This window comes from Vidua macroura, chromosome 4, assembly GCF_024509145.1.
Source record: "Vidua macroura isolate BioBank_ID:100142 chromosome 4, ASM2450914v1, whole genome shotgun sequence".
NCBI classification, from domain to species: domain Eukaryota; kingdom Metazoa; phylum Chordata; class Aves; order Passeriformes; family Viduidae; genus Vidua; species Vidua macroura.
In genome coordinates this window covers 66,985,942-67,000,065 of record NC_071574.1, presented here as the reverse complement: position 1 = coordinate 67,000,065, position 14,124 = coordinate 66,985,942, and the positions used below count along the sequence as shown (strand labels likewise).

The 14,124-nt window shown below is 43.4% G+C and overlaps 1 protein-coding gene across 1 annotated transcript in view; it reads left to right on the top strand.

The window, feature by feature from the left end:
- Nucleotides 1–5,998: 5,998 nt before the first annotated feature.
- Nucleotides 5,999–14,124, top strand: part of UVSSA (UV stimulated scaffold protein A) — a 47,880-nt gene continuing 39,754 nt past the window's right edge. The window contains exons 1-6 of the mRNA XM_053975955.1: nt 5,999–6,217; nt 6,453–6,783; nt 10,073–10,193; nt 11,355–11,780; nt 12,874–12,983; nt 13,578–13,706. Of these exons, the coding sequence (XP_053831930.1) occupies nt 6,120–6,217; nt 6,453–6,783; nt 10,073–10,193; nt 11,355–11,780; nt 12,874–12,983; nt 13,578–13,706 (1,215 nt within the window). The 5' untranslated portion in view covers nt 5,999–6,119. The remainder of the gene's footprint in view (nt 6,218–6,452; nt 6,784–10,072; nt 10,194–11,354; nt 11,781–12,873; nt 12,984–13,577; nt 13,707–14,124) is intronic.

Here is a 14,124-nt window from a genome sequence, read left to right as displayed (position 1 = left end):
CAGGATTTCCAAGGTGAGGCTTTCCCCCAGGAGCAGCGGTCTCAGCCCCAGCCTTTCCTGGCTGGACGGGCTACAGGTGTTCCTGCATTGCCACCTGCTGGGGGCTGCGCCCAGGGCAACCCCGGCGGGGACACGGGGACACCCCGCACCTGGCAGCCCCTCCTGCAGGAGTCTCCAGTGGTCCCCCCGCGTGTGGCTTTACACCGGCAGAAATGCCCCGGGCTGCTCCTGGAGGGGGAAATAAATCAAGTTTATGGTGCGTGTAATTCACTAGGCACACTTGTGGTGAAGAGTGACAAAGTTCACAGCCTTATAGTGTCAATTTTTACTCTTATCTGCAAATAAACTCTTCTTAAAAGGACATTATGCTTCTGTATAAATTTCATTTCTATTCCCATTTTAAAAATTTACTTATCTGAAAAGTGTATTTCTCATAGCTCTGTGAGCTTAACTAATAATATTATTTTTCCCTAAAAAAGATATAGCTTTAGGTTTTTTTTTTTTGGGGGGGGGGTTTGGTTGGTTTTGTTTGTTTGGGTATTTTTGGGGTTATTAAATAAATAAAACACTTTCTAAATAGATGTAGAACTTTTTCCCTCGGCAGGCAGGAGGCCGTGTCTCTCAGGGGCTGTGCCTCTCGTGGCCATGCAGGAATGCAGTGACAAAGGCAGTGACAGAGTATTTTCTGTGATTTCAGCTGAGCAGAGGCTCTCACAGTCACCCAGCTCAGACCAGTGCTGGCAGTGCAGTTTCCTTTACTATCCCTATAAATATACCTTCAAACTACTGCCTGCCAGTTTTGTTTACATTTCAAAAAAATAAACCCCATACCTGACTAGAATTCAGGTTCCATCACCTGGAGCAGAACTGGATGTCAAGGATATAAAGAGAATTTTTTGTACAGTTTACCGAGCAGTGTTCACTCCAAATACTGCTTTTTCAGTATTTGGTATAATTTTACCACTATGACTCGTGCAAAGAGGAAAAGCAGGAATCATTCAGTTAAGAGGCTTTTCAGCACTCAGCTGAGAGGAGCTGAAACACAAGAATAGGGGTGGTTGCATGAGCAACACCGCTGAGGCCACCCTGCAGGAGGTGCTGATGCTCAAGGGATGTGCTGGCTGTACCTGCAAGTCTTATTCCAAGCTGTACTGAGGTTTAATTGTCAAAAAAAATGTGAAACATTTAGGAATCCTAGCAGTGCAAAATATAAAAGAATGTTGGTCAGTGGAACTGTTGTGACACACTTGCCACAGAAACTGAGAGCATGCAAAGGGGTCCAAATACATGAAATATGAACAAATATTTTCCCATTCTGCTTCAACTTAGGTATTGAGCCATGGACATGCAACACACCTCCTTAAAATCATAAACAAATAGCTACAGGCACTTCACAAGACTTGCTACCTCCTGCTTTTCAAGAGACTTTCTTCTTCCTTTTACTTATACTTCAACATTTATTTCCCTCTCAAACTGTGGTCTCTGCACTCTATTTTTGTCCCAACTACCTCATAATCTCCTCAAGCCAGGGACTTTCCTCCTGCCTGCAAAAGCTGACCTGTATAAATAATCTCTTCATGGAGACAAGGCATTCTTGTATCACAGCAGGAAAAGAAATTCCCTGGAAAAGCTCCTTTTGATCCATGAGGCTTTCTTGCTCGCTGCAAATAAAAGATGATGGAAATGCTGAACAGGGCTGAAGGCTGAGAGCAGGCTGCTCTGGACACTGTCCTGGTGCTGAGGGGCCAGTGGATTTAGATGGATGGCCGAGGATTCAGTGCTGTGAGCCAGTGACTGCAGTGGCACTGTGTGTCCAAGCTGCCTGGTGCATGAGCAGACAGAGGAAGCTGCAAGGGCAAAGCCCAGAGCAGACAGTGCCTGTGAGACACACACAGACCCAGCACCCATCCCTGTCTGAAATGGCAGCAGCAGTTCCTCTTCAGGAATGGGCTTCGCTCCCCTTGAACTGGAGTCAGCTCTGCAGCTTTCAGCAGCTTCAGAGCAGTTCTCTTCTTTCCTCATCCTTGGAAAAAGAAGAGAAAAGGAATTCATTTGGGTATCTGAGCCACAGCTCCATGCAGTCTCTCATTTGGAGAAACCAGCTGGAGTGACTGCAGCTCTGCTACAGCCTAAGGCTCTCCAAGCATGGGACAGCTCAGGCATCCATCAGGCAGAAGGAGCTTCTCAACAGCACCATCAGTGAGTCAATGTGACACCCAAACCTGCAGTCTCTGCAGGCTGCTTAAGGAATTTCTGCTAACAGCAAATGTCTGAAAGCAGTATTTACACACACTGGAAAATGTCATTTCTGTCTCTGTGTGATTTAGCATCAGAGTCTGGTCTTCATGCAGAATTTGGGCTGGATTTCCTCTTTTGGTAGCCTTGGGGGTCTTCTTTTCCTCTGCAGTCTCCTTTTCCACATGTTAACAATCTTCAAGCTGCTCCTTTTCAGCACCATCTGAGTCCTGCCTTAAAGGCTGGTATCCCCCTGACCCCCAAAGACATCCCTGAGCAGTGCAGTGTGCCTTGGTCTTTTTTTGAGCGCATTCATGTACAAATATTAACTCCTGGTGTGGATATATATTGTCTAACACAGAAAAATGCTCATTAAGCTCCATTTTGAGTCACACAGATATTCCAGTGAAGAAAAAGAACTTTACCTTCATTGATACCAATCAAGTGTGTCCACATTGGTGTGCAGTTTCAGGAATTGCTGAAGGATCATTTTTAAAAATTATTCTAGACATGAATACAAGCTATGTGTAGGAAGGTGCTCCTTGATTTGTGGTGGTTCTCCTACAGGTGGTTGTCCTATTGCTGCTCCATCCAATTCACAAATGGATATTTAATTAGTGATCTAGATTACACAGAGCAGGTTCATTCATCTCCTTCTATGACAGAATTATAAAATGTTACAGTAGGCTGAAGTGTTGTCACAGTCACTATTTCACATAATTAGAGGAGGTCACCAAGCACCTTTGGCCTTACATTATTGATGGTTTAATGAATAGGCTATTTCCCCTTTGAGAACATCTGTTTAAATATACTCTTTACCCCTTACAAAGTAGCTCAGAGCTCTGAAATATCTGTCACCCTTTTGCTCAATTCAAACCGCTGGTTCAGCATCTATTCAGTTCACATAGGTCATTTTCTTTACAGCCCAATTGGCACAAACTCTGTGACAATTTAATGTGTTTACCATGTTTCTGTATCTTCAGATCTGAAATGAAAGTTATTTTAGCTCCAAACTATTTGTAGGGAAGCCTTTCTTTGCCTAAGTTCCATTTTGGCAGGGTAAGAAATCCTCCTTTTTAATTTCATGTCATTAAGCTGAATACAGCTATCTTAAAAGTTATGGGGGGGTTTCTTTTTGACTGACATTCTCCTTTATTGCAAAGCTGGAAAACAACCCTTGGCAAAGAATCATCTAGTAAAAAGGTGGAACTGTCTCCTACTGAGATGTTTCTTTTATAAAAAAAACTAAAGCAGATAATTTAGCATTGCACAAAGTCTGAAATAATCCTTCCTAGAGCCACTAGTTTTACCTTTTAAATTCGTGATGGAACAAATGGTTCTTTTTTAATATAAGAACACCCACACCCAAATCATTGTCAGTGGACAAAATTCTGGAGTTTTTCTTTGCCTATGTGTTTGGCCAAAGGTACTGGACCAACTGATGATGACCTCTGGATAGACCAACTGGTCCTGTCTGGAGATACCTTCCTGTAGGAGAACATTCCCATTGCAAATGCCTCCTGCCAATGAGGACAGCATTGGCTGTTCTGGAGAGGTGGTGGACAGGACAGTGTTTCTGGAAGAGTCTGCTCCTGCAAGGTGTCACTCACTTTGGAGCACTCACAAAGTGTCACCATGTTCCTCTTGCTGATGTCTCAGTACAGATGTAAGAAATGCAACTCCTTGATTCAACAACCCCCATAACACGAAGCTACAGACTCAGGCTTTGCTGAAACCAGGTGTAAACAAAAAAAAAAAAACAAACATTGAACTCTGAGGCTCTGAAGGGATATCAGCTGGTGTTCAGCTCTGTCTCTGCACTCCACAGTGTTCTGTGTTCCCCTCTGTGGAACAGCCCAGACCAGCTGGGGAAAATCAATGCAGGTGCAGAAGTTTGTGACTTTTGCAGCTGAATACATTTTTTAGTGTTCAGGCTCTCTTCAGCCTTTTATCAGGCTGGTCCAGATGAAGAGAATATGGAAATGATTGAATGGTGGATATTTGCCATGTTCATTAAAAAGTAGAAGGGAAAAGGAGACTCAGTAACTTAAGCCAACACAATTTTATGTAATTGTCTTTGATTTTGACAAATAAATAAATAAATAGCCTGGCTCTCATTGGGATTTGCCTAAGGGACTATCATGAATGAGTTATACAACTCAGCACTCATTCATTCATTCCTCAACTGATTCTTTACAAAACCATATGGCTTCTTGCAAGGATTTCTTTAAACATTATGCAAAAGTATGAAATCACTGCCTTTGTAGATGCTAAGTCTGTTGCTTGAGGCTCATTTTGAAATTCCGTTTCCAGATAGCACAGCAATGCTCCTTTTGCAAATCATACCCTAACAGAAAGCAGTTTTTCTGGCACTTTCAATCAAATGGAGAAAAGAAATAGATATAAACAGTGAAAGAATAAACTGATCTAAACTTTACAGATGAGCTGTGCCACTCTGTGTGACTTTCACATGGAAATTCACTGTGCTTGATGGAAGGCAATGGGGAAAGGATAAACATTATTAAAAAGCAGGATGTCATTGGTTTCATGCATTGAGTCAGAAATAGCAGAGCCACTGCAAAATGTATGTCTTCATTTACTGCAGTAAATGTGGTTGAAGACATGAGTCCATTCCTAGTGAAAATTGTTCAATGCCATCTTTCCCGAGCCAGCAGACACAGCTGCAACACCAATCCACAGAAACCCCTTCCAACACGTGCTTGAACTGTGCATTAATGGCAATACCTGTCAATTACCTGACATCCTCAAACGGGAACAGATATTTTAGATGTCTTCCTCCTTTAGGATGCTCAAAGTGGGCGCTGCGAGGTGTTGTTTATTCACAGTGGTTAAGCAGCACTTTCAGAGCTGGGGGTCTGCAGAGCACCCAGACCTGCAGGTTCTGCCAGCACTGAGCCCAGGGCCGCCTCACGATGTCCCAGAACGGACCCAGACCGGGGGTGGCACACGAGGACACTTTTGTGGCGGTGCAGCAGCGCCCCGGGACGGGCCCCTCATGACAAGGAGGACCCAGAGGTGCTGGAGCCTGTCCAGAGATCGGGACGGAGCTGGGGAAGGGCCTGGAGCACAAGAGCTGTGAGGGGGGGCGCAAAGGAGGCTCAGGGGAACCTTCTGCATCTCTGCAATTGCCTGCCGAGAGCTGCGGGCCAGCCCCGCCAACAGCGACAGGACGAGAGGACAGCTGTAAGGCGCGCCAGGGGAGGTTTAGGTTGGACAGTAGGAGGAATTTGTTCACAGAAAGGGTGATTGCACCTTGGAGCCACCGTCCCTGCAGGTGTTTAAGGAAAGACTGGGGCGGTGGTGCTCGGTTGCTGTCGATGGTCTCGGAGGTGTCAGTGACTCTGTGATAAGCTGGGGCGCTGCGTGCCGCCTGCGCGCCCCTGCAGGCGGGCTCGGGTTAAGCACAGCAGCCCCTCACACAAAACGGGGCGCGGCGCCTTTAAGGCTTCCCCCGCCCTTCCCCGGCCGCGCTTCCGGGTGCCGGCTCGTCACGTGGGCGGGGAGATGGTAGGTGCCGGGCGGGGGGGAGGAAGGTACCACCCGCCGCGGGGCGGGGGGAGCAGCACCCAAAGGGGCGGGGCTCACACAGGGGGCGTAGCCTCAGCACTCGATGGGCGTGGCTCCATGTGGGCGTGGCTCTACAAGGGCGTGTGTGCCCTGAGGGGCGGGGCCTACACAAGAGGCGGGTCTGTGTGAGGGGCGGGGTTTACTCGGGGGCGGGGCTCCGCTGAGGGCCGGAAGATGGCGCCGCCCAGCCGCGGCCGGGCTCGGCGGCGCTGGCGCTTCCTGGCCGGGGCTCCCCCGGCTTGAGGGACTTTCGGGTCGGGTGTCCCGGCAGCTCCGGTGCCTCGGTGCCGGTGGAGATGGACCAGCGCCTGGCTGAGCTGGTGGAGGAGCTCACCACCTCGGGGGAGCTGCGGCTGGAGCCCGGCAGGATGAAGGAGCTGAAGAAGATCTGCAAGTACGGCAGGAGGGAGGGACAGAGCCGGGCCCCGCTGTTGTCCCCAGGTCGGCAGTGCCGGGCAGAACCGCCCCGAGCGCTGTTCTGGGGCCTGCTGTGGGGACTGGGTGCTGCCGGCACAGAAGCTGTTCGCTTAAAATTTAAAATAAATTACGTCCCCAAGCCTACGTTTGTACGTGATGAGCGTCTTTTTAAATATCTCCCCCTCCTTTTTCTTCGTTTTCTCCGTGCTCAGGTCGTCGGAGGAGCACATCAGCCACGCGTACCACCTGCTGGTGACGCGGCTCCAAGAGGAGCACGCCGAGATGCGCTTCTCCGCCTTCCAGGTGGTGCAGGAGCTGTTCGCCAGGTCCCACCAGTTCAGGACGCTGCTCATCTCCAACTTCCAGGAGTTCCTGGAGCTCACGGTGGGGATAGACCACGAGCAGCCGCTGCCCCCGCCCAAGGAGGTGGCGCAGAAGCTGAGGAAAGCGGCCATCAGGGCAGTGCAAGACTGGCATGAGAAATACGGGGAGGCCTACAAGCAGCTTTCCCTGGGATACCACTTCCTAAAGCAGAACAAGAAGGTACGCTGCGTTTTTTTGCTCCACTCTGTGGTATTAGGTGATGATCACCAGGTGATGTTCAAAGTAAGGAAACCAATAAATGTTAAAAAAAAAAAAAAGAAAGCTGTAGGAGACAACAACATTGCCTGTAGGAGACCTCCTATTGAGCATGGCCTTTGGAAGACAAACCCCAGGCTTTCTGTTCATCTTGCAGTACTGTAGGTTTTTAAAACTCTGGTCTTGTACTCGTGGCTGGGCTCTGCCTTTTTTAGGGTGCAAGTACTGCTCACCAGCTGGCTTTCACCCACTGATTCCTGACTGGAGCCCCGAGGTTTAGCTCTTTTGGGAAGGGCAATAATATAATGGTCATGCATTAAACTGAGGATAAACACCTATTACATCTTTCTATGCCAGTTTAAACTAGCTTGATTTCTGTACTGAGCTGCCCAGTTCTAGGTCCCCTTTGCTGTACAACTTTGCAAGTGTACATGCCTGCCACCCTCAGCTATAGTGTTACTGTGCCAGAAACGAGGTTTTATGAAAGAGAAATTTCATGTAAACCTTAGCTTTTAGATGTCACTTCAAGTTGCTGTGTTTGGAGCATTCTACTGCCTTAGTCTGTCTTCTGAGGTGCAGCAGTAAAATTCAGAGCACTATTCTAGCATTCATACTGCCTACAATGATAATAACAGGCTTTCAGTAAACATACTGATTTTCTTTCTCTTCAGAAAGTCAGATTCAGAACCCTAACAGCAGATGAAAAGCTTTTGTGATACGTGAAGTAGTTCTGTTGTTCTGGTTCCATAGTAAGCTAATGTTCCCTACTGAACTGTGCTGTGCTGGTTTTTTATACAGATTTTGGCATCTGCTCACAAAAGATGATTGGGATGGAACTATCCTTTCTTACCTTGTTTAAGAAAGGAAGAAAACTAAATGACAGTGACGAGGAGAAGTGCAAGACTGAGACAAGGGGGCTTTAACAAGTAATACAGTTTCACCCAGTTGAACACAAGTGTACAACAGCTCTGCTCCTGTGGTCTGTGCCTGCTCCCCGGTAACAACTGGGGGATCCCTCTCCAGGTTTTGATACAAGCTGTGCTATTTTCTGGAGCAGCTGGATTTGAGCTCCTTTACAAGCATTAACATCAACAGAAGCAATCTCAGGTAGTTTGGTAACTCTTGTACTCAGAGACTTGATATGAGCCAACTGGTCGTTTGCCAGCTTAATGCTTGAAATGTGAGAAGCAACCAAAAGTTTTGAGGAGGCATTTGCTACTTTTTTTGTAGTAAAATACATTATTGTTGAGTTTTACTGGTTTGGCACAGTGGCATGGGGCAACTTGGGTGGAGTTTTAGCTCTGTGTGTGGGTTTTGGTTTTTCTGAATGATCACCAAAGTCACTTTATAAACAGTCAGAATATGATATCTGCTGCTCTTTTAGGGTGTAAAACTAGAGAGCTCCCTACTCTTTTAATGTTAGTAGGTCAGTAGTAGGAGGTACCAAGTAGGTGCCTCGATAAATGTTTGACTTCAAGAACAAATAATACTTCAGTATACATGAAAGTAATTGTTTTCAAACTCCCATCTCAAAGTCTAAAAGAAGAAGAAAGAGGATAAATATTTCACATATTTCCAAATGTTTGCATATTTGGGCACGTGACTCATATTGTAGTGTCTTTGAATCTGAGGAATGCATGGATGGAATTACAGAACAGGATTTCAAACAGATCCACTCAGAGTATAGTACTGCTGTGTTCCAGTACTTTCACAAAAGTTGCAGTAATTGTCTCAGCCTGCTGCTTGGCATCCTTTCAGTTGAGCAGTTTTTTGCTGCTCAGACATCCATATTGCAGACCAGCAGTAAAAAACTTCCTGGTCCTTTTGGTACAGAGAATGGGAAAGAATGGGCAGATGACTCCCCTGTAGGTACTCTGGCACGAGGCAGAAGTTGTGCTTTAGGAAGCTGGGTCTGGTTTTCTGTGCAGTCCAGTCTGCCAGCAAATGGTGGCTGCAGTTCCTGGGTTTTGTATCTTTGTTCTGCTTTTGTGGGCAGTGTTGCTCTTTAAGTGGATCTGTTTCTCCCAGTTCTGTGTGGGGAGCTATGCAAACCTGTAGGAGAACCAGGTCCTGAAAACCAAGAAAGCTCACTCTGGTGAGCCACATGATGCAGTAGATTGTGAAACCAGATATTTTCCCTACCACCCTTCTGCCCATCCATTCCCTACTGAAAAACCAGGTTGGTGAGTGTGCCTATTTCCTAAACTGATGGAGACCCTGCGTGCCAGTTTCTCTGACAGCTGTTAGATTAAAACATTTGTGTGACTCCAAAACTTCATTGTAGGTTGTTGAGAGCCGCTAGTGGATGTTGACATGCTTGATCATCCAGCAGTGGCAAGAATGACAACCCTTCAGTGAGTGCTTGTGATGGAGACACTGCAAGAGAGTCTGTGGGCTGCAGAATCAGCAAAGTGCAGGCTTACTCAGCACTGTCTGTCTGGCAGGTCATAAAAGTTGTGTGGTAGGAAATTCTGTGTTTTAACGCAAAAGGGTTTCCTTCTGCATTAATGCAATCAAGCCTCCCTTCTTTAAAACAGGAGTGAATTTTTTTGTTTTCAATCCCAAACAAAAAAATCCCCCAAAATATTGCTAATATTTTAAGAAACAGTGTTTTGAGTTGTTCAGATTAATGTTTATATTACAGCCATAAGGAAGTGAAACGGAATGGTTTTTCCCTTAATATCACAATTCAATAATGTAATTGTAAAATCACAAATTAGGTTTTTCTTAATAAATTTGAAAGTCTTCTCTTTTATTTCCCTTTCTAACAAAGTTCTTTTGTAAGTTATGTATATATACACAAGTTTCTATAGTTCTTACAAATTTTCCTGAATTTCCTGGTGGACATGGTGTGATGTTTTCATGTAATCTTAATATCTACCCTGCATAGTCTCTTCCTGCTCATTCTCCCTAACTCCTTGTCTCCGGTGCTGTGACAGAAATCTCCCAAAGCCCCATTTGTTCCTGCATTCTGGATGTGAAACTCTAAGGGGTTTAAGGGGTTTGTTTTTCTACCTTATGATTTCCTTTTGAAAGCCATTGATTCTCAACAGTCCTTTATTAGTAGGAGTAAAAACTCTATTCACAATTGCTGCAGTTATTGATTCAAGGGGGAGAAGAGATAAAAGGAAATGCTGCTGAGCTTCTGGCTGATGTTACAGGATTTTTCACCACAGATAAGGATCTTAGGAAATGGATTTTCTATATATTTCTTACGAGGAATGTTACACTTTTTTCTTAATTTCCTCCTTAGGTGGATTTTCAAGATGTACATGCCAGAACTGTGGCTGAAAGGAGGAGGGAGGAGGAGAAACAAAAACGACTGGAGAACATTTACAAAGAAAAAGTCAAAAGAACTGAAAAAGAAATGCAAGGTTGGTTGCTTTGGTTCTCTTAGTGCATTTTTGGTTTGGTTTTTTGTTTGTTTTTAAAGCAACCTTTTTTTTAAGGTTACATAAAATAATTTCTGAGAATAGCTATCCAGTTAATAGCTGACAACAGAAAGCAGGAATACTGCATTTGTTGGCGCTCAACCCTCCCTTTCTCTCACCTAAAGAATATCAGGGGAAAGAAGTGACTGTTAAGTGAGTTCAGTAGGAAGAGGTGGAAAAGAAAGAAAATGTTATCAAGTAAAGATCTGGTCTCTAATTCAGTAAAGTATGAGTGCATCACCCCAAGTAAATGAATCATGAGACTTTTTGGAGCTAGTGACTTAATTTCTGTTAGGCACAGACTTCCCTGTTGGCCTATTGCATTACTTATATTATATATACAGTCATTGTGTTCCAGAAATACAAGCAATGGTCTGCACAGGAATCTTGGATGCAGTGTAGGATAACTGTGAAAAGTGTCACAGTGCAGCTAGAAAATGTAACTGGGGCATGAGTCTCTGAGCAATATGTGCATAGCAGACAGATTTCTGTCACCCCAAAGAACAACAGAGATAGTATGTATATTATGCTGCAGTTATAAAGGGTTGTTTAATGAAATTACTTTGGTGTACATAATGCATGCAATTGTGTCTGCATTTATTCTGCATGCTGGAAATGTTTTCATGCACTAGAGTGGAATTTTAAAGAGATTTAACTTTCTTAAAGAAAGTAATTTGTATCAGTAGCATCTCTTTGAGCAATAACATACATTCATGGCTATTCCTACACACAGCTGTAAAATTCATGGCTGTAGAATGAATGCTCACCAACATCACTAAGAATATCTCATTGAGCCTTGTTTTCCTTCAAATTCTATGAAGCACTTGAGTCATCTTTACATAGTGAAATTTTAGAGAGGATAAGGAAAGGAGGAGTCCTGATTCTGCATACCTGGCTCAGGAAATTCTAGATTTCCTGCTTAGGGATTGTCACTTTTATAAGGACAATTTCTGCAGAAGAGGAAGATCTGTATGGCTCAGTTGTGACTGGAGAAATGAATTCCCCCTTTGGCAGTCATATTCGCTTTGTATCTCTGTGTCTGCTCTGGAGACATTAACATTTTACAGTATCTAACAACTTTATAAAACAATTGTGTCTTGATAGAAATGTCCCAAGAGATTGCTGATACACTGACAGAGATGGAAAACTGTTTCCAGCTTCTGATGCCAGATCCTTTCAATTTTGGGGTGAACGAGATTGACCCAGAGCTCAGCAAACAAACATCTGCTAATGAGGCCGGACCTGCATCCTCCTTGTCCTCCCAGGGGCAGGTTTACCCATCCTCTTTGGGGTGCATGGATGATGAACAGCCATGCTGCAGCAAGGACATTCTTCCTGTTTCTCAGTGTGTTACAGCTGATGGAAACAAAGAGGTAGATGAGAAGCCTGAGCAAGAAGAGCTGGATGGAGACACACACTCGGACATTGCATTCAGCGGCCCTGCTCTCGATGATGATGATTACCAGACTTTTGTTAGGAATCATGGGCTTATTTCACATAAATATACTCTTGACCTTGAAATCTCCACAGGTACCTGAAACAACTTTTTACATGTAGCTGGAGGCAGCCTTTCTCTGAAGTGTTTTGTGCTTGTGGTTTTGGTTTTGTTTCTGTTACTTAAATGCTGGGGTTACTGGACACCATTTTGCTTTGGGATTCCTGCACATCACTTTGTGGGTTTTTTTTTTAATTTGTTTTCTTAATTTATATTTTATTTTTCTGTTTCTGGTTCCTCTAGTAACTGTTCTTAGTTTTGGATGTCCTTGTGTGTGATTAGCAGATTTCATTAATTACCTTCTAAGACTGAACTTTAGTAATAGTTGTTACAAGCCCATTATAGCACTTCATAGTATCTATGATGAGTCTTTTGTGTTTAAAAACAATCTCTTTATCAAATACAATTTTCTTTATCTTTGCTATTCACCTCTTTCTCTCTGTAGCTGGGGAATAAGCTGCTAGTTTAAAAATATTACAATTAGGTGTTTCTGAAACTTTTTCCTTGCAAGAAAGTAAGTAGTTTTGCTAGCAAGTGATTACACCTTTTTTTGTATAACTTTGTTGGTGTGAGTTACCTGTAGAAAAATCAGGATGGTTTGTGTTTTGGAAGTCTCTTAAAATTCCTGTCCTAAGGAAATTCCATGTACAGACAGTAAGGGTGATATCTCCTTCTCTGTTTGCTGACAACAGTGGGTGAAAAGTATAACTTTTACATGGATAATGGCATACTTGGCTTCTTTGGCAGCCAAGTCCCTGTTACTACCAGGGTAGGGATTATTTTGTATTGAATATGAAGAACTTGGCCCTGCTCATTTGAACTTGGGACAAGATATAATGAAAATAGTAAGACTGAACTTGTCTGTGGTTTATGTGGGGATTCCTTAGTAATGATGGCTTAACAATCTTTTCTAGCATGCTGGACTGAACACTTTTCATGTTTTCCTCAGATTTTTTGAGTATGTGGATAGTAATAGACTAATTAATACTGAGCAGAGAAGCATTCTGATGTTTGTAACACTCCCTGAAGTGATCAAATGTCTTAGAAAGAGTAATTTACCTTCTTTAGCTCCTGTAGTGAAGATACCATAAATGTCATTCACTAACTCTTTTCCCCTGTTTTGAGCAGATATAAAAGTGCAAGAAAATGAAGATAATACTGCCATCATAAACAGTGTCATGGATTCTCACAAACTTCTCAGAAATAAGTTCTGGCCTTCTGTGCAGTCCTGGATTCAGGTGGGATAAAGAGAATTATTTTTTTCTTCATTTTTTAATAAAAACATGGTGAAACAAGGACTGGGATACAGTAAGGCTTGAGGGAGAGTGAGCCAAAAGGAAATGAAGGTTGGAGAAACAGGAACAATTAGAGAAGATTTCTATTTCAGTGAGGGTGTACTAAAGGACACTGCAGGAGCTATGTAGCTTGGTGGATAGCTCTTAGCCTTGGGTGTGGTACCTGTAGGCAATTGTTTGTTTGTTTTTTTAAGATAGGTAAGACTTGGCTTCTTTGCAGAGTCTCAAAGTAAAACACAGCTTATTTTTGTTAGACATCTCTCTATCAGGTTAGCAGTGTATCATGGGGCCTCCTGAGTGGAATTTGGCCTACTGCAGGGCACTCTCAAGATCTTTCTTCTAGCTGTTCATTCTTTGGCTTCACTAGTTGCTATTAGTTTTTATAGTCTAGATAGAAAATGAATTGGCTTCATGAATTGTCACTTGTACAGCAAAGGAATTTGTGATGTTTTTTCATTAATTATGAGGGAAAACTGGAAATATTTTTTGGCTCAGACTTCTAGAAGAAAATAAGAATGTTGTTTTCTTGGTTTGTAGCTACTTACCAGAGCAGGAATCAATGATGATCGGCTAAGATGTGCCATTGAACTGAAGAATAAATTGGAGACTGCTATGAAGAAATACAAGGAAATGGACATTTCCTTTAAAGCAAGAAAAAGAAAAGTGGTGAGTTTCTTAAAATTCTGTTTTACTAGAGAGAATCTTAGTAAAGCTTAGCTTGTATACAGAAAAATGCTCTTTCTCTTAAACCCTAACCTGGGAAACTTTTCAGCATAGGTTTTATTATAAAGTACATTAATTCAGCTGATTGTAGCTTCCCTCAAGGAGCAGTAAACACCTGTATAATATTCCTGGGGCCTGGTTATTAGACCAAAACTGTTTAAAGCATCCCTGTTGTTGTTTAGGATAGAGAAGTGGGTAAGTGCAGATTTTATTTACTCTTAGTTACTTTATGTGTAACACTGTTAAATCCTCAGCTTCTTTTGTGCATATTTCTCAATAGACACTGTACTGCTCATGTTCTTTCACAATTTGCTAAACTCTGAGAGTCTCTCAGTTCAGGAAAGTAGTTTCTCTGCTTTGT